At 40.9% G+C, this 24,140-nt stretch overlaps 3 protein-coding genes across 5 annotated transcripts in view; 2 read left to right on the top strand and 1 right to left on the bottom strand.

Moving 5' to 3' along the window:
* Positions 1–24,140, bottom strand: part of mldr (mitochondrial ribonuclease P catalytic subunit) — a 152,684-nt gene that overhangs the window by 79,710 nt on the left and 48,834 nt on the right. The window lies entirely within an intron of this gene.
* On the top strand, positions 6,123–11,090 carry LOC110837157 (uncharacterized). The gene is made up of 2 exons (XM_022079013.2): positions 6,123–6,162; positions 9,747–11,090. Exons 1-2 carry the CDS (start codon positions 6,151–6,153, stop codon positions 10,425–10,427), a joined length of 693 nt encoding a protein of 230 aa, XP_021934705.1. The 5' UTR covers positions 6,123–6,150; the 3' UTR covers positions 10,428–11,090.
* LOC110837152 (uncharacterized) lies at positions 13,915–17,969 on the top strand. The gene is made up of 2 exons (XM_022079007.2): positions 13,915–14,054; positions 15,841–17,969. Exons 1-2 carry the CDS (start codon positions 14,043–14,045, stop codon positions 16,753–16,755), a joined length of 927 nt encoding a protein of 308 aa, XP_021934699.1. The 5' UTR covers positions 13,915–14,042; the 3' UTR covers positions 16,756–17,969.

Below are 24,140 nucleotides of genomic sequence, written 5' to 3'. Positions count from 1 at the left end.
TGTCCTTTTTACTTTTAACCTGTTGGTTTCTCATTTTATAACATGTTCACGAAATCATTTCCCGTTTAATAACTGTTGATCAATTAGAAGGGCATTCATGGAGTGCCACAAAAGACAACTGATAACTTACCGGCAATATCGAGCGAAGTAATTAATTTTTCATTTTTTTACTTCACGCCAATCAAAAGAGTAATTAGTGAAGTAAGAAATGCACGAGGAAGTTTAAAAGCTGCGAAGGGCTAAAACAATAATAAATAATGAATTATAATGGCACATACCGGCTATTTAGCAGAGGCCATGAAATTCGAAATCTTCTTAAGAACGTGAAGATGATCGTCTTCTGAGATATTTATCGTAAGATGATGAAAACGGCCAAGTGCTTCTGAAACGTCGGTCAGTTTTTGCCAGAGTACACGGGGTAACAATTTATAAGTCAGTCATCTTATCATCTTGTTAGGAAGGCATCCCTCGCAATTAGGCAGGTAGTCCAAGAGACGGGCCTTATTAAATTCTTTAGATAATTATCAATATAATCTACTTCCTCGGGCCATTTTGCTGGTTTTTGACACGAGGGAGCACAATTGACGAACGACATGCCCCTGGCGACACTTCTTGAAACTACTGCGTGTTTGAAAGACGAGGTTAGAGTTTCGGCCTACCACAGGCGGAAGAAATTAAACAGGTTTTCATTCGGTTATATTACAGTACTTGATTGAGTGTTAATCGGCTATTCCTGAATCTCGCACTTTGCATCCGGCGCTGAGTGAAAGTTCCGTCCACTCTGTGACGTGGAGCAGGCATCTTGGGTCCGCTGTGGGAAAGCCATTACAACTTTGCTGTCATTTGCGATGAATGATGACTGTTTCATGATTATTTATGTGGCCCTTGGACTACGGAGAAAGTACCCTTAGTGTGTCGTAACTTCATGTCTAAACTATTAATGGTTTAATACCCAAGAGTCACAAAATCCGGCCACTAACCTCAAAAATAAAACAGATTTAAATCTGTCGTAATAATGATAACGCAGTACAGTCGTCTGACGAGACATCCTGTCTCTTGAATATAAAATCTGCCCCAGGCTTTGAACAGTCAAGACGAAACCGATACAATGAATCAACCATTGTCACGAGATAAAACGAAGTTTAGCTTAATGGCCGAATATTCAAAAGATTCCGGGTTTGACCCTAACTGTTATCAGTCAGAAAGAAGAAATAAAAAACGAGGTGCCTGGCCTAAGCTACCTTAGATAATGAAGACATATAACACACAGCAAACCAACTCTATTCGTCTACGCTTAATACATAATTCTTCATCACCATGTAATGACACTAAAACATGACAAAAATATATCACACAACGTCAGATAGGACTCATGTGTCCCTTCGCCAGTTTTGAGGTTCTAAAGGCGGCGAGAATGAATATACGTTTGCGTTCTTGGATGCTGCGTCGTTTATCCCAGACACAGATGCTTGCTGTCATTCACTGATGATGGAGGCAGCAAGTACATCTAAAGCGTAGATAAACGTCTACCAGATTAGAAGCGCTACAACCCAGAAGACAGCCATTTTCCGTCGTCTACAGTAAAGCGCATTTATGTAAATTTTAACTTGTTCATTAAGACTACACTGATAGAGCATAAAAGTGTTTCATCAGCATAAATTATAAACCGGTTCTCTAAGAATATATCTTGCTCGGGGGAAGACGAGGAAGATGAATATTTGTGTCCTTTCTATGAAAAATAAGTAATTGAAGAACAGCCCCATTTTGCCCCCCCCATATATGGGGCAAGACGGTGCAATTTACATTGCAATTTTTCAAGTGAAAATGTTCTTCTTTTTCCACTATAATAAGTCATTGGTTACTTTAATAGTCAAAGATAATAAATAAATACGTTTTTAAATGTTCCATTTTAATTAGTTGTAGAGCTGTTCAAACCTTAGCTCTCCCCTACATCTGTGCGTATGAACAAATTACCTGACAACTACAAAAATAATTTTCGTAAAATTTGACAACACGAAATCTTTATCATATTTTCGACGTTTCCCAGTTCTGGTTAAAAAAAAAATTACAATAGTGGACACTTTACAGGACGATCAGAGTTTCTACGTACAGAAGAGACTGAATGTGGCGTCTCAATGCTAACTTTGTTACCATGGTTACACCAAACAACTCTGTCGGTAATGTTATTCGTAAAAGTTACAGGTGAATGCGTCGGAACTGTTTTTACATTTCCTTACACGCTGTGAAGCACACGGACAACTTTTACACTATTTTTTATTTTTATAATTAACATACGGAAGTTAACGATAAGTAGTTCGATAAAATCAGCTTTAGAAATAAGCTGGAGTTATCTTTATGATTGCACATTAATGCAAATCATCAGCGAGGTACTGAGAGCCACTTCAGTGAGAAGTTTTCTCAGCTGTGGGGCTCCATACAAACACCAACCAGTACTTGGCACAAGTCTGTGGTTCAGACCCCGGCTTGTTTTCCTAAGATATAATCTGGACGCCATGGGGGGGGGGGGGGCACATTCAAAATTCAAGTTACATAAACCGACCACGGCTGGCAATCGAAGTTGATGGAAGTTTCCACTGAGGATGTTTTCGTTAGTATCATCCCCTAGTAGAAGGTCTGAATTTTCGGAATGTTCCACAATTACGAAATTTCCACCGTCAGCCTCTTGGTGTGATAATTCTGGTTAGCCAATGGAAGTCAGTCAGTCAGTTGTATAAGTCTCAGGTTTACCAATCAGGGCTCGTTAATTTTACATTTTGTTGTTGTTGTTGTGTGTTGCGTCGTTTTTTGAAAAGGAATGCTTCCTTGACGCAAGAACCCTCGAGGGTCAGTTTCCGGAAACTTCGGTCTGCAAGGAGCTAAGTTAGTAAGTTATAAAAAATCTAAATTACTAAATATCTAACATAGATTGTGTGTCGCATCATAAAAATTCAAAGCAATTTATCTTTCACAGGCAATCAAATTTTTGCTACAAATATTTCTGCTCCGAACTTCAAACACGGCTTTTGTGTATTTAAACTGTCATGTAACTACAAACAGTAATCAACATTATCACGCCGTCTTCTCTGACTGCATCCCGTATCCCTGAGATTACATGTTCAACGTGAAAGCAGGCTACATCCACTGTGAAACGAACCAAGGGTTATTACAAATTTAAATTGTGGTCATACCTCTTGGTTGAGGACATAATTGAATTTTATCACCGTCAGAGGCAGACTCGAGATGGAGACGTCTAAGAAAGCATCTCGTTCTCATCCCCAGCGGGCACAAGGAGCATTGTTTGCATTCCACAAGGAACAGACCGAGTTCTGTGGAATCTAATTAAGAGAAATGTTACAGTGGACGGATGCGCGTTCCTCTGGTCTGCTGGGACGAGACGCAGTGTTGTCACAGAGACACTGCCTTCGTAATGTAGGTCCGCAGTTTTGACACTCACTGGCGTGGAAACTTAAAATCTCACACTTTCCTTGTATCCAGTCAAATCTTGAAGACAATAAACAGCTTGTAGGCTACTGTGAGTAGGGCCGAAGCTAGATGTCAGCACATCCGTCTACTGGGATCCATAACATTTTGTACAGATGACAAACAAGGGACTTACATGGCAACAGCCTGTAGATCTAATTTTGAACATCCTGTCTACAGTAACGTGTCTCTCGTCTTGGTGTCTAATGAATTAGACGGATAACACCAATCTTTCTTAGTTTAAAAACAAACATGTCGAGTTTGGTACGAGAATTGCTTGTCTGAAGTGTTACGACGACACAATATTCCATGATTTCATCATATTCTTCTGCATATACACCACATTTCAGTACCGTGAAACACATAAAATTTACAGACAATTTTTAGACCTTTTGGTATACAGGACTTCTCCAGAATTTCTCCAGCAATATTACAATATACCCACGCGTTTACCAGATCAACACGATAGAAATTCTCCAGGAAACTACTGAACCCATTCTAAAACCACAACTTTAACTAAACTAACCTAGCACAACCTGACCTAACCTAACACAATATAACCTATCCTGACTAAACCTAACCTAACCCAACCTATGCTAACACAACCTAACCTCATTCAAGAAAAACCATCTTTTGTAATGTTATTGCCCTGATTAGGTAATGTAGTTTATCTATAATTTGCTACAAAATAACATGATTATTGTCACTCACATTAACGTAGTTAGGTAAATATAAGTGTGAGAAAAAGTTTCTTGACGTGAGTTTGGAAAATTTACAGGCCTTTATTCCTCAAAATTTTGGACTGATCATGTCATGATCTTGAGGTGACTTTGACCAATCCATGACCTCAAACTGTCATGAATATGTTCATTCACTTTCATGCAGATCGGCAGATATATGCGTCTGAAAAAATTACTGACGAATGACCTTGACAATTTCAAAGGCTTCTATTCGCTAAACACTCGGACTGATATTGTGGTGACATTCAAATGACACTGACCTGACTGTGACCTGAAACTGACAAGTATTGTCACCCAGATTCCAACAGATCGTCAGAAATATGCTTTTGGAAAATTGACTTTAGAATGACCTTGAAAGTTTAAAACGTCTCTATATGGCTAACCCTTGGACTGATATTGTCGTGACCTTGACATGAAACAGACATGTTCGTGCGCGCACAAAGGTAGAATTCTACATCTTAACGTAACATAAGGGTCAGTATTTAAATATGATTTTTTATCGCGATTGTGCTTTATTTTTAATTTCTTGTATTTAACAATTCAGTGTGTATCTAAACCTAAATAGTTTTGACAGTGCGCGGTATGAAACGCACTGGTCCACAGTGGTCCATCGTCTGGGTCGACGCACGTCTAGCCGCGTCATCTTCCTCCTCATGAAGGACCTGAATTAAAGTGTGGCTGGGTCCGAATGTCCACAAGAGCGATCAATATTGACGAACCGTGTCGTGTTAATGAATAAAACCTACAAGTGAAATCGCAGGTGAATGAGCCAGAAATCTTACAGAAACAATAATACTTTGTTATATTTACTTTCATTAGTTTTCGTATTCGAAATGTATGCTGGTATTTATTTATGTATTTATTTGCGAAACAACCATTCCTGCAGTCCTCTTTAAAATATGAATAAATTTTGGTTTCTAGCTGGCGTTGCTTCGAACAACCAAGTCCAAACTGGCTTCATGGCCAATCAGCGCTCTGCTAAGTTGGAGAAGGAGGTCTCAGGAAAAAAACTCACGGATCATTTGCGTCTAGTTCGTAAGTTGGGAATCCAGGCCACGGCGTTGAGAATCCTTTTAGCTGAACGTGAGAACATGTCACAGGCTAATGACGAAACTTCACTTTTAAAACATTCAAATGTTAAATTATAATTCTTAAAAAAAAAAAAATCTGTCTCGCTCGTGCGATCATCTCGTCGATTCGGAATAATACATGAGTGTTGCGAGGACAAATATGGCAGGTGACATACGTACACTTACGCAGACATCTCCGAAACGTCTGATTTTCATTCGTCGGGGAAGACTACTGCATAGAGATGCAATGAAAATGGGTTAACTGAGAAAAGTCGTGGAAATTTCCATCAGAATGCGTAAACTGAGGTAAAAATATGAAGATTCTCGATGGGGGTAGGCGGCATCCGGGTAGAGTAGACACGGATTTAGTAGGATGAAGTGAATGCCTTGCTCTGTCAAAGACCTTCCAATGCTTTGATCTACTCTACATGTAACGGTGACGTGTTTATATAAAATACATAATGAATTTATTGTCCGCTTATAAAATTTTGCGGCGATGACGTCATAGGTAATATGCGTGATGTTTTTTTAGGACAACGTAATGGGCTTTGAATTCAGTCTTCTACTTCCGACTTCTCTGGTTGTGGATCAACAGATTTCCTGATTGTCTTCCTAATCTATGGGCGTTGTGACCATTAAAAGAATCTTGAGTTCTGCGAGAAATATAGCCCCAGGACCGGAAATACATGGAGGAGGTTGTGTGGAAAACGTGCATGAAGCCGATTTGACGACTGAGGAGGACGTTTTGGCCGGAGGGGAAAGAAAGCCAGCGGAAGGCGAAAGTAGAATGCGTATAAAAGCGACAGACGATTCTCAGTTGTTACAACTTCTCGCCTGCCGGGATCAGACACACAGGAACCATGAAGCTTCTGGTGAGTATCGCTGATTACTTCCGGTGGAGTGGTACAAGAATCTCTGGGCACTGACTGGGTTTTGCGTCTTACAGAGTACGCAAACAATGAAGTGAGTAGAGTCTGGGATATTTAAAACGCAACCCATAAACACCTTCACACACAAAAACGACAAAACCACGGCGATACTGAATCTTGCATCCAATTTAAGTTTTTGCATCTTATTCATCGGTGAAATCGGTAAATTTAAGCTGCTTTGTCACTCGGCGAACTCTTGCCACAGACACTTCCTGTCTTCTGAAAGTTTGTTATTAGTCGGCGTATCGTTGTATTATTTGACATCTCATCGTCAGAATACACGTTGATAAATATTTCATGATCAGCAAACAAACGACTACGTTGAGAAATAATCTTCCAGAATTATTCTAACCGCGAATATTTCGCAAATGGCGACCTAGCAACTAGTGCAGGGGTGGGAAACCTGTGACCTTCTAGGTCCTTAAGTGCGGCCTTTTGTGACTGAATCCAAATTTTACAGAACAAATCCTTTTATTTTTATTAATATATTTTTCAAGACGTCCTTTAGGTCACAATTGACGGATTCCTATCTACAGGATCAACTGAAACTCTATGCTGCAACCAAACATTCAAAAAAAGTCATTAAAAGATTAGTCAACTTTAAAATTAAAAAATAGTTTTCATTTTTTGAAATTATTAAGTACATAGTAGTTAAGATTTTTGCAAAATAATGTACATTTTTAAGTATATCTAATTGAAGTCTCTTGAATGCGGCCTTCCAACATGAAAAGGTTCCCCACCCTTGAACTAGGGTGACCTTAAGTGTCTCAGGGGAGTTTGAGCGAGTCTTTTACACTGGGGTGGACCATATTCTGTTTTCATTTTGTGTCGAAGTTCCTGATTGCTGTTGGGTTGTGTTTTAAATAGCACGCTTTGTATATTTCTCGGTAAATATCTTGTGGAATCAACAAATAATAATTACGTAGTGCATGCTGCCTTCAAGAGCCTAAAATCCAATAAAAGCTTGCCACCAATGGGTTCAGAATCATTTTTCCACGGGTTACAACTTACAAGACTGTTCTTCTGTCTTTAGTTTTGGGGGTTATGAAGCTTGGTCTCTCATATTAAGTGTGTCTGAGAACAGAGTGCTTACGAGCACGGTCCGAACTATGAGACAGAGAGAGTAACAGATGGACGTAAGCAGTTGACGAATTACATTACTCGTGTTTTTTTCCGTCTAATCACAATTGTATATAAATAAAATTATACATAAGATATTAAAATATCTTATGTATAATTTTATTTATATACAATTTTGATTAGACGGAAAAAACACGAATAATTAATTCACAATATGACGCAATTATATCAACTTATGAATTACATTACTCACAAAATATTCTTTGGGTGATCACATGAAGTATAATGAGATAGGACAGGCATGTAGCAGAAACGTAAAAGATCAATGAAACATCCAAAATTCTGATTGAAAATCCAGAATGGAACGTCTACTTGTGAGACCTAAACATAGATGGAGCGGTATAATTAACATTGACCCTAAGGAAACAAGACGAGGGGTATGTGGACTGGTGATTCGGCTCGACCAGCTGAGCTACTATCAACTTTTAAGGAAGAGTTCTGTTCTAGGGAGTACATGAGACAGCTAATTTTAATTTATTTCTCGGTTGTTTGTGAAATGTAAATTTAGTTTCAAGGGCATATTTCAAAAGAACAACGATTAGTAACAACCAACAACAGGAATGATGTTATTGTACCATTATCATCATGAGATTACCATCGTCATTGAACAGAGTCCTTGAGCAGCTAGTCCAGAAATTCCCCAATTTTAAAGAATTCGAAGGTTCATTGCCATCTTCAAAAGTCCTACATTTGACTTTATTCCGAGCCAAGATCAATTTTAATATTATCCTCTCATCTACGCCTTTATCTTCTCTTCACGCATTCCTACAAAAACTGTATTTGCATTTGAAATTGCCTCCGCGAGTGCTACATAGTCCCAGCCGATTCTTAACAGGAACCAGGGGTCTCCAAACCACGGTCTATGGACTGGAATTTTTTTTTCAGTTTAACATTTCCGAAATACTTTAATCGACGGTTATTATGTTTATAATAAAGTCACAGTAAGAGAATTTTAACAACTTTTAAAAATAATGCCTGTGTGGAGTTCTGAAGAGCGCTGTGTGAGAGTGTGAAACTCGTGACTAAATGCCTGTAACTCAGAATTTTGAGTTGTGATGCTTACGCCAATAACGAAAGTATAAAAATTCGTTAGTTTTAACCAATTACTAATGAAAGTAAATTGAATTTAAGACGTTATCTATTGATGGTACTCATGTACAAAATAATAAAAATTTTCTGATAAATAAATATTTTCGTTTTAACAGGCTCACATAAAAGCTGGTAATGGGAATAGCAAATTTCAATAATACGTAACATACAAGAGCATACGCAGATCAGCTTCGTAGCATTCCGTGTCCCCCTTTTGAAGTAAGTTCGTTCAGCTGGACTCGTATACTTGGTACTTCGTTCCACAATTCTGTCCTTCAAGGGACAGAAAGTTCAAGCTCTTTGAGTTGTCGTAAATTCGAATGGACAGAAACTGAAGAGACGCATAATTTTAAAGTAATTTTAATGAAAAACTGCTGTTCAAATTCTACAAAAATTTATGTAAGGGCCAATTTTTATGACGAACATAAAACAAAAAGAATTTCTGTCTTTTTCTATGACAATATGGAGGACTTGAATAGGTAAAACAGACTCGTTGTTGACGTAATTAGGTTGCAAAGAATCAGGTCTTAATAGCGGTGTTTATAAATAAATTACATACATCTTTCACTTTTTGTTCTTTCACGGAGCAAAATTCTTTTTAAAGAGCTTACAGCTGTTCATTGCTGTTTGTGAAACAGCTCGCCGCTAGACAGACGAACCCAGTCCACAATCTCACGCCACGTTTATCTAAAAAAAATCTTATTTTAAGGAAGTTGAGAATACACAATATGAACCTGACAAACTGAAAGTAGCAGTAATGCAAGAAAATAGATGCCTATCTTCTGGAGTCTTGCACCGCTTAGTCTGATCGCCCTGATGACGGAGGCAGTATGACCTCCGAAACGTTGGTAAACATCTACCAGACTACACAGCGCAACAACCCAGAAGACAGAAATCTTCATACTCATCGCTGTGATAACCTCAAGTCAACCTTTTTTGTTCGCGTACCCCCAGATATAATTTCTCTTCAACTTTGTATCCCCAAAATTGTTGGTGTATAATTCAAGTTATAAACAGTATATAATCTACATCTAAAATAAATTAAATAAATTACATTACTGATTATTCAGTGTTTATCATAAAATAATATATATTTTTTTTAAATTTCACGTACCCAAGGTTGAATACCACTGGTTTAGACGACGACAGCTGACGTCAGCTACCTTCTCCCTCTTTTCTTTGTTTAGACTTTAGACGAAGGAGTTATTTAGTGCTTTTTAAATGCAGGAATTGCTTTGACGTGCTCCAATTTTCATAGAGTATGTTCAAACACATTCATGCCAGAATACTATTTACAGGTATTTTTCATCATCATGGTGTCCACGATGGCTCTGGCCACGGAAGAAAAGGAGAAGAACGAATCCTTAGTGGAGGAACAGAAGAAGGATGGAAAAACGGAGAAACGAGGAGTCTTCAATTTCGGGTACGGTCTTGGCCACGGCTGGGCCTTTGATCAGGGTCACGGTCTGTCCCTTGGGAGCTTCGGCGGCTTCGACCACTTTGGAGGGGAAGGAGGAGGCTTCGAACACCTGAGCCTGCCCGAACACCACGAACAGAAGCACGAGGCAGAAATCAAGGCCATCACCATCACGAAGGAGGTGAAGATCCCGGTGCCTCAGCCCTACCCAGTACACGTCGAGAAGAAAGTGCCCTACCCTGTGAAGGTCCCTTTCGAGGTGAAGGTGGAGAGGCCCTATCCCGTGCACATCCCCAAGCCCTTCCCTGTCTACATCGAGAAGAAGGTGCCCTACCCCGTCGAGAAGAAAGTTCCGTATCCCGTGAAAGTCGAGGTCAAGGTCCCTGTGCCCGTTCCTCACCCAGTTCACGTACCTAAGCCCTACCCTGTCAAGGTCCATGTCCCCAAGCCCTACCCTGTCAAGGTCCCAGTGTACATCGAGAAGAAAATTCCAGTGTACGTTAAGGAACACCACCATGAGGGACATCATCATGGCGGTGACAGTTTCGAGGGTTACCCATGAACTCAGCACAGCTCTTCAAGAACTGCGCGATGCGCTAGTCATTTCTTCAAGCCTCACTTTGTTGATTTAATCATCGCTTTCGTCTTGTAGATTTGCAAGTAACGTCATGGACATAAATTTCACTTCAAGGTCATAACCACTACGTCACATTCATCTACTTCAGATCCACATACAGCGCGCAAATTACGACGCAGGATTATCTAAAGCAGCGTACGCACACGCGCGAGTAATGACGAGTAACTCCACTTTCTCATGTGTGTATGGTTCGCCGAACCGTTCGACCGCGTTCGGGACGGAAGAATGACGAACGTTCGTCAGCGATGGATGTCGGTCACCTGAGCCGAGTTCACCGCTCTGTTCCGACGTCCAGGGTGGACGTGGAGATTCGAACACAGAAACTGTCTTTTTTTTCAGGAATCAAGTAGCAGGGACGCGTAAACTGACAGCGCTCAGCCGCTGAACGGATTAATCATTCGGCGAACTGTGTCTGTCCAGAAGTGACGACGAATATCCGAAATCACGCATGCGTATTCGTCCTCATCGCAGTTATGCGTTCTCTGTACTCTGCTAAGTAGTTTGCTGGCTTTAATTCTCAATCTTCGCTGTAGATCTCCTTGTATTTCATGTTTATGTTTGTAATAAATGGAGTTTTGTTACACGAAACTTTCTTCTTTCTTCAGTGAACCATAACATTTGTTACGATCTGTATCTAGAGCCTTCCTCATACAAGGTTTCGAATGTTTCAATTGGAATTTAAAACCACTGCGTGTTGTTTGGACGAAGTTCTCAAAAGTAACCAGTGTTAGGCAGGAGGATGATTTAAGATGGAGGCGTTTGCCTTTTTTTTTTAAGTTTCCGCCTTTCGTTCAGGCCTGCACGCAAAGGCCTGAACTACCCAACCACCCCCTGATTACATCAGATCACAGACTAAACAACGTCACATTTCCCAATCCTTGGTTAAAGACACTGCATTATAAACAGTTTAAGATGAGACCTCATTAGAGTTTCTGAATTAACCACCCCTAAGATATTAAAACGGTAGAACTTATGAAGTAACAAATATCGGATACTGAGAGAAACCAAAAGGTCACTCAAACTGCAATCTCTTAGCTTGCGAAGGGCAACATGTATTTTAGAATATGTTTAACAAACGAAGTGAGCTTTGAGGCAAATTTAAAGTTGCGGAAGAGACGCCAAGAATCTTCCTCCTGTGCTCGTAAACATTCATCGCAGCGCAAGACAACTGACAAGTGTATGCCTTATGGAAAATCCTGTATATTCCTTCCCTCAAATTATCTTCCAGTCCATGTAATGTGTGGAGTCTTTTCTTTTCACTTTGTCCTTCAAGCTAGCCCCAATCCGGGATACAGAGTTTCACAACCCATTCAAAAAAAAAACTGTTAAAAGTATATACATTACATTCTAAAATCCTTATTACTGACAGTTATCACGACTCGTTCCATTCATGTGTTTCCGTAACAAACTCCCCTGATTATGGACCGGAGTCATTATCATTCCGCCCCACTTTCGAGAAGTGACTGCGACGAGGTTCGACAACGTCCGGTGGACGGGGGACAGGGGAGAGGCCATTGTGAGAAGCAGCCATCTAAATAGCGGAAAAATTACGTAAGATCTTCGAGCGAAGAGAAAGGTTACATTATGGAAACTGGAAAGACACATGTTTAGAATAAGAAATTAATAACAGATTAAATTATGTGAGTACAATCGGTGCAAAAACTCTTTACCTTCCTTCGCCAAATAAAATATATAAGTAATTAAAGCTAGTGTTTCACGTACTGTATTATATGGGCATGAAGCATTCCAAAACAGGATGCAGGCGCGCCAAGACAGCTGGAGCTATGAGATAGAAGTAACAGAGTGAAGAGATGTTCAAATTGGAAGTTACCAATTGAAATTGCAGGATTTGACACATTCACTGTTACGAGTGTGAAGATAACTGCTTTCTCGATAGCAGCGCCGTGTAAGCTGGTAGAAGTTTACCAACGTGTCACTGGTCCTTGCTGTCTTAATCATCAGGGATACACCTAATTTACAAGCGTTTCAGAGGTCTTTGTTGCCTCCGTCATCAGGGCTAGTCCTTATTTATAAGCGTTTCAAATTTTTTTCGTGTCTCCATCTCCAGGGCGATGACCACGTAATAATTAAGGTAGCAAAGACCTTCGAAAGGTCGGTAAACTTCTACGAGACTACACCGCACAGCAACCCAGAAGGCAGCCATCTTTATCGGGTACTTTTGCTAGACTTCGAAAAAAAAAAAATGTTTTTTTAAGTGCAACATCAAATTGAACTGTTGTTCTTGAGGTATAATTATTTTTCAGTATTAATTAACTAAGTGTGCAGAGAGATAAGGAGGATGTTTACAGCGAACAGAGACTGGAATTACATACAGAATTGTACTCAGCAAATCTCAAGGCAAGGAAACATTTGGAAAACTTAGGCGTGCGTGTAGAATAATTGTATTAATTGCGGGGAATGGTTTCGCGGGCTAGATTTAATTAGCTCACGGCAGTTAGCAATGGCTGTCTTTTGAGAACACGATAACACACACAGATCAACCACGAGAGCGATGTCGTCGCCTCGATTATGGAGGCAGTAGGTACCTCTGAAATGTCTGTAAACTTCTACCAGACTACACTGCGCTACAACCCAGACGAAAGCTGTCATTAAATTGACCGCCTTGAGATCCTCAAAAGCTACAAAAGTGTGCAAAGTATCGAGACACGTTCTCACTGACTGTCCATGCACACAGCATCGGACACGTGGGGAATTCGAAGGCTGGAAATCATCTTAAAAACTTCACTGTACTGTTTTTCTACGGATTAGCGTTTACCACAAATTATTCGTGATCAACTTGTCCAACCCGATTCGTGTGTTAGCCTCGAGACCAGTTTTCCTGTCTCTCAATATGAGAGCTGAGATAATACCACGATTTCTTCATTCGACATAATTTTCAGTAAACAATCTCTGAAACCTTTCGACTCTCGTATCATGGGTACAATTAGAGATGCGTCTTTAATGAAGCCAGAAACCAATCACTAGCTTAAATCAACATTCTGACTACGCTGTGAGCTAGGCGACCGGGGGTTGGATTTTCCTGCAGGAATACATACTTTTATCTTAGACTCTAGAGCCTGTGTGTACCAGGGAGTTTCACTGGGACGTTTATGACTCACCTGAACTACAGGCTACCACGCGGTGCTTAATTAAGTACCAGGGACAACTTCACATTGATCCCAGTCCAGTCTACACCTAGTTTTAGACCGACCAAACCAAATTGCGTTTTGTGAATCCTTTCAAGTATCTACAAAACCCCTCATGTGGTGGATTAGATCAACCCAAGTTTCGTACTACGGAAACACAGCAGAGGATAATGCAAAGATAATTTTATTCTCCCACTCGAGAGGGGCCGACCGCAGAGATTACCCTTCGATGTGACCGGCGGTCCAACAGTTGGAGCGGGGATTAGGTAGTAGACGGTCGGTGACATGGCGAAAGTGAGTAGTGGCGTGGTATAAAAGCGAACAGCTTTCGAGGGTTGGTGAGTGGTACAGCCTCTGAGGCCGCGCGCGTCTAGCCCTGACACACGACGACACCATGAGAATTCACGTGAGTACCACGAACACGTGCTCGATTAGCGGGTGTTAATACTTTGCATTTATTAGGCTTTTTTCCCCACAAAATAAATTTTTTGAATACTGAGGTGACTGTCTCGAATCCACTGGACCAAATCCACGTTCATATAAGATGGCGTCTGTGCGTACTGTTGTGGGTCCAACAGCTGATTTATCGCCATTTCATGTGTGATAATTAAATTTGTGTCGTGATAAAAGCTGAATGAACGTGAAGATGATGTTTAGGCCGCATTTATTTATCTATAAATTTAAAAAAAGAAAAACATGACGCGGATTCCTGCGGTCATTTCTGAAGACGGTAATGCTGTGCGATGATAGTACTAATCGAGATAATTTCAGACAACAAAGTTTGCTAAATAATTATTAATTTATAATATCCACCTCTCTGTAGACGTCAGAATTTTCGAAAGAAATTCAACGTCAGTGTTCCAAGAAATACTTTTCTGTTTAGTCTGCATTATAGTGACTGGCTGTGTGACGGAAGTACGGACTTCATCTAATCACCATACTTCCTCAGTAATTTCTTTTAGCATCCTGTAGTTTAAATTTCAGTATTACATTCCAAGTTATGAAGTAATGGAAAGAATTTTTTAAGCAGCAACGCTGTTTAAAATGTAGGGAAATATACTCGTCCTGTTTCCCCTATTAATTTATTAATCGACTCACCATTACCACAGTAATCGTCACTTCTCATCACCTCTCTAGCTACTTAACACTGCGCTGAGACAAGCAAAGAACACCGTTAAACAGCAAAACCACGAACTCAATATATAAATTTGTACTATTCAAAAAATATTAATTGGATGATAGAAATCACGAAGTGTTGGCAGTGCTTGTAGCACGCGTCGCAAATAAAAATGTGGTCGGTAAGACTGCAGGGAGACGAGCACACGCGAGACGTTTTGAAGTAGCGTATGACGACGTGGAGTGATTTAGTTTGGCGCAGAATAGTGACACTCCTTAGTTAATTTACCTAGTCGATATCAGATGAGCAGTTTATACTGAGTTCAGTGTTAAGTTCAAATTGAATGCTAAGTTACGAATTAGTCGGTCGAGACCGATTTAAAATCTTCACCGCCGACTGCAAAGGGTCCAGTTAAAACACGAAAAACCCCAAGACAGCATTTCCGCTACCATTAATCGAATCAGGGACTCCTTATTGCGAAGAAGGAATTATTGAGAGTGGAAAGTGAAGTTGGGGAAGAATACGGTGAAGTAACTACACGCGATTCGGAATTTAGTGGCTGTGAACACTAAACACTTTATTCCAAATTAGGAAAGAGGCACAGATCTCTTAAGGAGGACTAATGCTTCCAAGAATGTCCTCCCTTGAAGAGGTCATTTCTCCTTCCTTCTCTCGCCACATCCAAGATTTCATTTACCTTTTCGTTAAAGTCTTTGTGTTGCCCCATGACCTCACAAGTGAAATATTTCCCAGAAAAAAATAACTCTATGTGTTTTCCTTCCTATGGCCAAACCAAATAAATCTATGTTTCTGAACGATTTAGCAGCGACATTCATATAATCAATTCGATTTCCTGTTTGCTCGTGGTGTTTCCAGTGTTATAAACTTGCATTTATTTCTATCTGTAGATACTGGATTCTGATATTCGTGGTAGAACCATAACGACATCCGTAACAAATAATTCAGAAATGTGGCCAACGGTCCAAAGCTGCCGAGTTTAGACAAACTGGCAAATGAACGATGGTTCCTAAGCGACATTTATTCAGTTAATATAAAATGACTTGTTTCTTTATAGGCGTGTGTTCTGCTTGTGAATCTCTGCCTTGTGCTGGTGGCGACTGAGGACAAGACAAGGAAGATAAACGAAGCGAAATCTCTGTCTAAATCGCAAACTAAGGAAGCGGAGAAATCATCTGAAACCCGGAAGTCAGTCGAGTTGAAGCCGGAAAAACGAGGTGCACTTCGTCAAGATGCGATCCAGGAAGCATCGAAGGAGGTCGGCGAAGAAGGAGGGGGTCCGCCGAGTCACGTCACCGAAGTGTCCCACCACAGACCCGTCGTGATCGAGAAGGTCGTACACGTGCACGTACCTGTGCCCCACCCTTATCCCGTGGAGTACGTCAAGCACGTGCCGTACCCAGTCCAGGTCCCGGTGCCCGTCGTCGTCCACAAACCATTTCCGGTTCCCGTTCCCAAACCTTACTACGTCACAGTTGATGAGAAGGAGTCGTATCCCGTCGTGAAACATACTGACGAGGTTCCTGTCAAGGTCCCCGTACAAATTCCTAGTTCAGCCCGTCTGCCTCTATCTCAATCCACCATCAGACTTCTGTCTTTATTTACCAAGCAACGCCCTGACAGTCACAAAATCGACAAACAACAAACATATAAAACAAGTCAACATGGAGTCAGCGCCCCTGAAACTCAAAAAGTCAGTGTCCCTAAAGATAATTATGGAATTCACACTCAGTATGACGACGTGAAGTTTTATAACATTCCTGAAATAAATTACGAACGCCCTAGTTTTCATGAACCCAGTCCCTACCAGAATTATCCTGAAGCATATCACGAAATACAGCCAGCTGGAATCAACAGCTTCGAGTTCAATATTTTTGAAGATCACGAAGGGCGTTTAAGTGCAGGCCTCGAGGGAGGCGGGTATTTGAGTCATGGGGACGGATTCAGTTACCAGCGATTCAAGACCTGTTAATACGAAAATCACACTACGATCAACGAAATAAAATCCTCAATTTCATTCATCACAACAAATATCGAACAATTTAAGATCTCGACAGTTGGTGCAGCATCACAGTGAATTCCCCAGGTTCTGATTGGTGGAAAGAACATGGTCTACTCTTATTCCTTCTTCCGTACAGAATAGGGCACGTTTCATAAATAAAATTGACAACAATTTCACGTTTCATTTTAACACGTACAACACTCAATTTTTTTTATAAATACGCCTTATTTATATAAAAAATTATCAATGCAACTAATTATCACAAATATCTTCGTTACAAATTTCGCTGGCTTCATTAAAGGAAATCACAATCTATGGTGAGGTTATTAAATGGACGACTAGAAGCAAATGTAACACATGTAACATACATCACATGATCACATAAGTAACCAAATCGTATAAGAAATGAGAAAAAGTTTGCATGATATTCAAGGTCACATCAGGAACAGAACACATTAGAACAAAGCCCCACAGTAATTTTAAATTCAGCAGCAAACGATACTAAGAAAGTCTATAAGTAACATACAAAATGACTAGGCATAAATATGTAATCTGTGTATTTTTAAATTTTTTATATATATTTTTAAATATATTAATCGTTTTTGAGGTATAAGAATTATAACACGTGAAACCACTGAAGATGGCTGAAATTATACGAAACACACCGGGGGGGATAACACATTTGAGATTGTCACGGCAAAGTATATGTCGATTCCTATCCTTGGATTCCAACGCCGTGTGACCTAACTACAAAATCACAACGTCCTTCAAATCAGGAGGCCCCCAAGGACAGGTACAGGGACACATGCACTGAACAGCTGTATTTGATTTCACAAAAAATCAGCATAATACCAATTAAAACCAGTTTAAAAAAATGTCCTTATTTGTTTCGATGGTAAGTAAGAAATTAAATTTGGGGAGGCTCAAAAACTGCTGACCGAAAGATTAAAAATGTGACATGGGAAAATTAAGATACAACACATTATTAATATTTAGGACAAATTAAGCCCGTTCTATGGCGAAATATTTCGTCTGATTGATGGGACCTGTTTCGAAGAAGCTACATGACGCCACGCGGAGACAACATTCGCCCCATCGCTTCATATCATGCGTGGTCATACACAGACACGGAGGTAGGAACTGATGTTAGTTAATAATAAATGTTTTCTAAAACTGTATAGTAACATTCTTTGTTTTTCTACCCTGATTCAATTCCCTTACACAAATAAGTCACATTCCACTGAAAGTAGACTCTACGCATTGGAAGTTATTTAGCGGTTAGAACGCTGGCCTTGTAATCCTGGGGTCTCGGGTTCGATTCCCGGCTGTGCCCGAATTTATAACTTGTGTTGAGCAAGGCCGTGGTCTAGGCAACACGGAGTTTTCCTCCGGGGGCTTCCCCGGTTTCTCCGTGGCATCCCATTCACACACAGAAGAAGGCAATGGCAAACCACTTCTGGATCATCTGCCAAGAACGTATATGAACAGGTCCCAGTCCGAGAAAAGGATGGAAGGATCCTGTTCATATGGACCTGTCGTCAGACAGAACACTAAATAATAATAAGATGAGGTGGTCTAGCGGTTAGAACGCTGGCCTTGTAATCCTGGGGGTCTCGGGTTCGATTCCCGGCGGTGCCCGAATTTATAACTTGTGTTGGGCAAGGCCGTGGTCTAGGCAACACGGAGTTTTCCTCCGGGGGCTTCCCCGGTTTCTCCGTGGCATCCCAACAATTACTCCATTCACACACAGAAGAAGGCAATGGCAAACCACTTCTGGATCATCTGCCAAGAACGTATATGAACAGGTCCCAGTCCGAGAAAAGGATGGAAGGATCCTGTTCATATGGACCTGTCGTCTGACAGAACACTAAATAATAATAAGATGAGGTGGTCTAGCGGTTAGAACGCTGGCCTTGTAATCCTGGGGTCTCGGGTTCGATTCCCGGCGGTGCCCGAATTTATAACTTGTGTTGGGCAAGGCCGTGGTCTAGGCAACACGGAGTTTTCCTCCGGGGGCTTCCCCGGTTTCTCCGTGGCATCCCAACAATTACTCCATTCACACACAGAAGAAGGCAATGGCAAACCACTTCTGGATCATCTGCCAAGAACGTATATGAACAGGTCCTAGTCCGAGAAAAGGATGGAAGGATCCTGTTCATATGGACCTGTCGTCTGACAGAACACTAAATAATTTTTATAACAGTAAATTATAGGAAGGCAAAGGAATACTGAGCTGTTCTTGTATGGGGCTTACTAGAGAACACAGACTGTTGGTGAGATTTAACGTCCTCAAGGCGGTAAAAATATCGACAAAGAACTCTGGATGAAATTTAGTACCGATGTTGCGACAGTATGGCCACCCTCTCTAAAAATCGTACTTTTCGATATCCTGTAGTCGGTAATACCAACATGGCGGAAGAAGAAATTTGTGAGGTGAGATCGACACTGACACCATTTGCAAGGGACCCTGCATTAATGTGTGGATCCAGATCTTCGTCACCGTGGTTACCATGGCTATTTTTGTTGCCTTCGATGTGGTTACGTGTTGATCATTGTTACCACGGTTACAACGATTACTACGGCAAGCACGTTTCCCTTTGTCGGTATGGTTAAAGGTTTTCTATCAGCGGAGATGAATTGTGCTATGTAGCCACAAGGGAGTCCCATCTTGGTCAGGTTAGGTTGAGAGGTGAGACTGAGTTGGGTAAAGTTGGTTTGTGTTAGGTTACGTTGGATTAAAACAGGTAATTTGGTAAGGATAGGACAATGAGAGTGGATTGCCTTAGGTTGAGTTGAATTAAGTTAGGATCTAATAAGTTAGGTTAGGTCGTGTAATGTTTGTTTAAGGTAGGTTAGGTCAGTTTGGAATGAGTTCAAGGAGGTTAGGTTAGGTTAGGTTAGGTTATATCATGTTAGCTGCCTCGTCTGGAAGCCGCAAGTGTTGCGATCCAAGTGTCTTGGCATTGCGACTAACGCACCTTGGTCCGTTGGTAACAGACAAATTCTGCTTTTCGCCGACCACATCAGAGCACCGTCTGAGAGTTTCGACTTAAATTTAGCGGACGTGGGGAACCCCTTACTTCTTGCAATGCTGAAGGCACATGTGCCGACCAAGAGCTGACCGACGTCAACCACGGGCAACCGAGGGTGACTGTGTTAAGCAGGCCAGCCGAAGGCATCCCTGACTGAGATTTTCCGAGCTTTTCCTCAGTTGTAAGGCAAATGCCAGGGTACAATTCAAGAGGGGCACGGCCCGCCTTCACCGGTCATGGAGGTCTTCAGGTGAAATGATTTCCCGCCTCCACTCTTCCACAGTCGAAGAGGTCATCGGCTAAAGCTGTCCCGTCCCTTCTGGGTCCAAATCCCAGGTACCCATTCAAGGACAAGTTGACTGATGGGATAATATTTTACCAGTAGCAACAGCCCCTAGTTTGAAAAAGTGAAGTTCTTCCACTTCAACAAAAATCTCCCCCTTCCAAACCGTTATATTTAACAATCACTGTTAACCATTCACAGCAACGAGTATTGTACGCAGGAAGGGTGTAACCTAGCAACGAACGTATGTCTTGTACTTGCGCCCTGGTGATGGTGGTAGCAAGGACCTCCGAAACGTTGGTAAATGTCTATCAGACTACAACCCAGAAGACAACCATCTTTTCGAATTTTCAAATCGTTTTGAAAATGTATTGTCCCTGTTCGGTTCGCACAAATAAGCCGCTTTTAAAACGTCTACGTAGAAATAAATTACTGCTCTCACCTGAGGCGAACAATCTCTGCTATTCCGAACGCAACCCGCATTTCACGATTGTCTAAGTCCTCTTTTTATACTCGATTCACCTTCTGAGATGAGTAACAAATCTGTATTTGCTAGCATCTGTTCACAGCATCTTTCGTTTGTTCCGTTAGTTATGGTGAAGGACAGGATGGCGCCACATTCAATTTCAAATGAAGTTTAATATTATTTATAACTGAGGATCTGCAACCCAGATAACCATTAAAATATAAGCAGCTATTTTAGTAATCAGAAATTACAGTAGATAGACCAATTTTACTGTAGTATTTTGAGAAATATATGAGCAGAAACATGGGGCAGTAATGTTGATCTGTTAGAACGTATAAACGTCTATCCAAAGTACATGTTCCGTGTTTTTATAAAGTGTAACGTACCAATTATTCCTCAACACGTCGCCCGAGTTGTGAATTGTACGGACCTGTACAGAGATTCATTCAAATTGCTCGCCCACACAAAGAGATTCACAGATACCGAATCTATTGTTATATCCTATGCATAAGGACGAAACCCTTGGCTTTAACTTCGTATACAATGATGCCTGCTATCTCCCATTTTAAAGCCTCTTGGTGCTACTGAATCCCAGATAGGGGCACTCGGTCCCCTGAGCAATACAACGCTTGGTGCGTTCGATATTCTGTCGTGAATCAATGCTTTACACTAAACATTCCGAAGTGTTTCTTGAAGGAAATATAAGATCCATACAGAGGTTAGTTAATAACAAAGCCCGTATCCCTACACACGTCTGTCCATTGCAAGTGGATGAAGGTACGGCGAATATGCATTGAATCCTAAATGTCTTTACTGAATGTAACTGATGTAATTGACAGCAGCTGAGGTTTCCTAACCAAGTGCACCTTCCTTATTCTACGTAACTATTCCTTTCTAATAGAACAGTTACAACTTTGAACTGCAATTACGCCTACTCTGAATGTCATTCATTCCGGACTTTCAGTTCGGACTCATTACACACGAAATAACAACACAGTCGATTTTTTGTGCATTGGACACCCTTAGACATAAAATGTGTGAACACAGAATGAAAGTTTATATCTAATTATTCATAATATGCATTTAATAAAAGCCATCCGCTGAACCTTATCCAAATTAATCCATCACACACAAACAGTATACATTTTAATATTATATTCCTATCTATACATACGTTTCTCTATTAGTCTGTATTCCAAACTAAATTCTGGATTCCTTTCTTATCTCTCTAATACGAGCTACGTTCCCTTCCCTGCCTATCTCTTTCGCCTTTATTTGTTCACTGTAATAACTTTTGGCGAAGTCTCCTCGAGACTCTGTTCTCATTTTCTCTCAAACTGTTCCCCCCCCCCCCCCCTTAGGAATGGGTTACTGAGTGATATCATCGAAGGCCAGGTTGAAGGAAAGCGAGGACTGGGAAGAAGACTGATACAGCTAACCGACGACCTTAAATAAGGAAAGAAGATGACGTTCCAGGAATTAAAGCGAGAAGCCGAGAATAGGGACAACTGGAGAGCTCTTTTTGGGCAGAGCAATGGACCTGTCGTAAGACAGAACACTGAATAATATAATAACATGAGTGACCAAGATTCAGTACAAAACAACAGATAAGACTGTGTTTTCATAAACCAGGTGGTAAGACGAATGATTCATGGCTGTAAGCTAGGAATCTAGAATGCACTTAATTTCCTCGTGAATGCCATTCTTATCTGCTCGTGTCCTTTAAAGACTCTCGTAATTTGCAAAGGATTTATTACTTACGGTCGCATTATACTTATGATTTGTCTCCAGTGAATCATGAATGAAGAAATATCATAATTATTACGACGATTAGGCCGAATTTCACACTGATGCTGCCCAGTAGTTTCATGTACGTAATCCAGAGAATTATTCTTCTCCGGAAGCTGGAGATTTACAGGCTGACATACGTAGGTAAGCGTTCGATAAAATTTTTCCATGCATTTGATCCCGGTGATATTCCTGGAGAGTTACTGGCCACAGTTTTACCACCCTTCTTATAAAGAAACGCATTAATAGATCCATTGAACCGATCCAACACCGCTTCCATCTTCCCAGTAGAATTAATAAGTTTCTGGTCTTCAGAACTTAACATTATACTTGTAAGACTTGAGGTTCTCACAGCGGTGAGTATGAAGATTTCTGTCTTCTGGGTTGTTGCGCTGTGTAGGCTGGTTGATGTTTACCAACGTTTCAGAGGTCATACTGCCTCCATGATTAGGGCGATTAAAATATGAAGATTTCTGTCTTCTGGGTTGTTGCGCTGTGTAGTCTGGTCGATGTTAACCAACGTTTCAGAGGTCATACTGCCTCCGTCATCAGGGCGATGAGTATGCAGATTTCTGTCTTCTGGGTTGTTGCGCTGTGTAGTCTGGTCGATGTTAACCAACGTTTCAGAGGTCATACTGCCTCCGTCATCAGGGCGATGAGTATGAAGATTTCTGTCTTCTGGGTTGTTGCGCTGTGTAGTCTGGTCGATGTTAACCAACGTTTCAGAGGTCATACTGCCTCCATCATCAGGGCGATGAGTATGAAGATTTCTGTGCTGTGTAGTCTGGTCGATGTTAACCAACGTTTCAGAGGTCATACTGCCTCCATCATCAGGGCGATGAGTATGAAGATTTCTGTGCTGTGTAGTCTGGTCGATGTTAACCAACGTTTCAGAGGTCATACTGCCTCCATCATCAGGGCGATGAGTATGAAGATTTCTGTCTTCTGGATTGTTGCGCTGTGTAGTCTGGTCGATGTTAACCAACGTTTCAGAGGTCATACTGCCTCCATCATCAGAGTATGAAGATTTCTGTCTTCTGAGTTGTTGCGCTGTGTAGTCTGGTCGATGTTTACCAACGTTTCAGAGGTCATACTGCCTCCGTCATCAGGGCGATGAAACGTTGGCTAACATCGACCAGACTACACAGCGCAACAACCCAGAAGACGGAAATCTTCAACATTATACTTCATTACAGGTTCAGGTCTGCCGAATGAGATCTCGCTGTAATAATTTTATGATACAAAAAGAGAACGATATAAGGGGATGTGGAATATAGGACAGGCTTCGAGGTGAACTGAGGAAAACATTCACAGATGACAATTATGTGACGTAAATCACGAAATAGAAGTGTATGTCAACTCAGTTGGTCTAGTCTTATTCAGAAAAGGTGGAGAGAACGAACCTTATTAGGGTGAGACTGGGGACTCGGGGTTTCAAGTCTAATGCAATGTCGTTTTCTTGGTTTGTTTAATGATTCTTTTCCAACTGGATAGCAATTTAAAACCTTATTTCGGAGTACGGTTCCGAATGATGTCTTGAGGAGAGACATAAACTTTTTTGAGAAACAATGATAGCATTTGAATAGAGGGTCTGAGGATAATTACAAACAGTCTTCGACCTATAGAGCGCATTCCTAGGAAGCTGAATTATGAACCAATTAACTATTACGTAGGGACTTTCCTGAATTAAAAAAAGTCACCGTTACTTGTATGAGAAACTGGTTATGTAAAGTGACGATAGACACGCAAGTCGCAGGATGTTCACAATGGCTTTTGCACAAGAGAC

This window comes from Zootermopsis nevadensis, unplaced genomic scaffold (assembly GCF_977971745.1).
Source record: "Zootermopsis nevadensis isolate Lab colony 2312 unplaced genomic scaffold, Znev_1.0 Znev_ptg000022l, whole genome shotgun sequence".
In the NCBI taxonomy this organism is placed as follows: domain Eukaryota; kingdom Metazoa; phylum Arthropoda; class Insecta; order Blattodea; family Termopsidae; genus Zootermopsis; species Zootermopsis nevadensis.
Note: the sequence above shows the minus strand (reverse complement) of the source record. Positions and strands in the feature narration are given on the sequence as shown.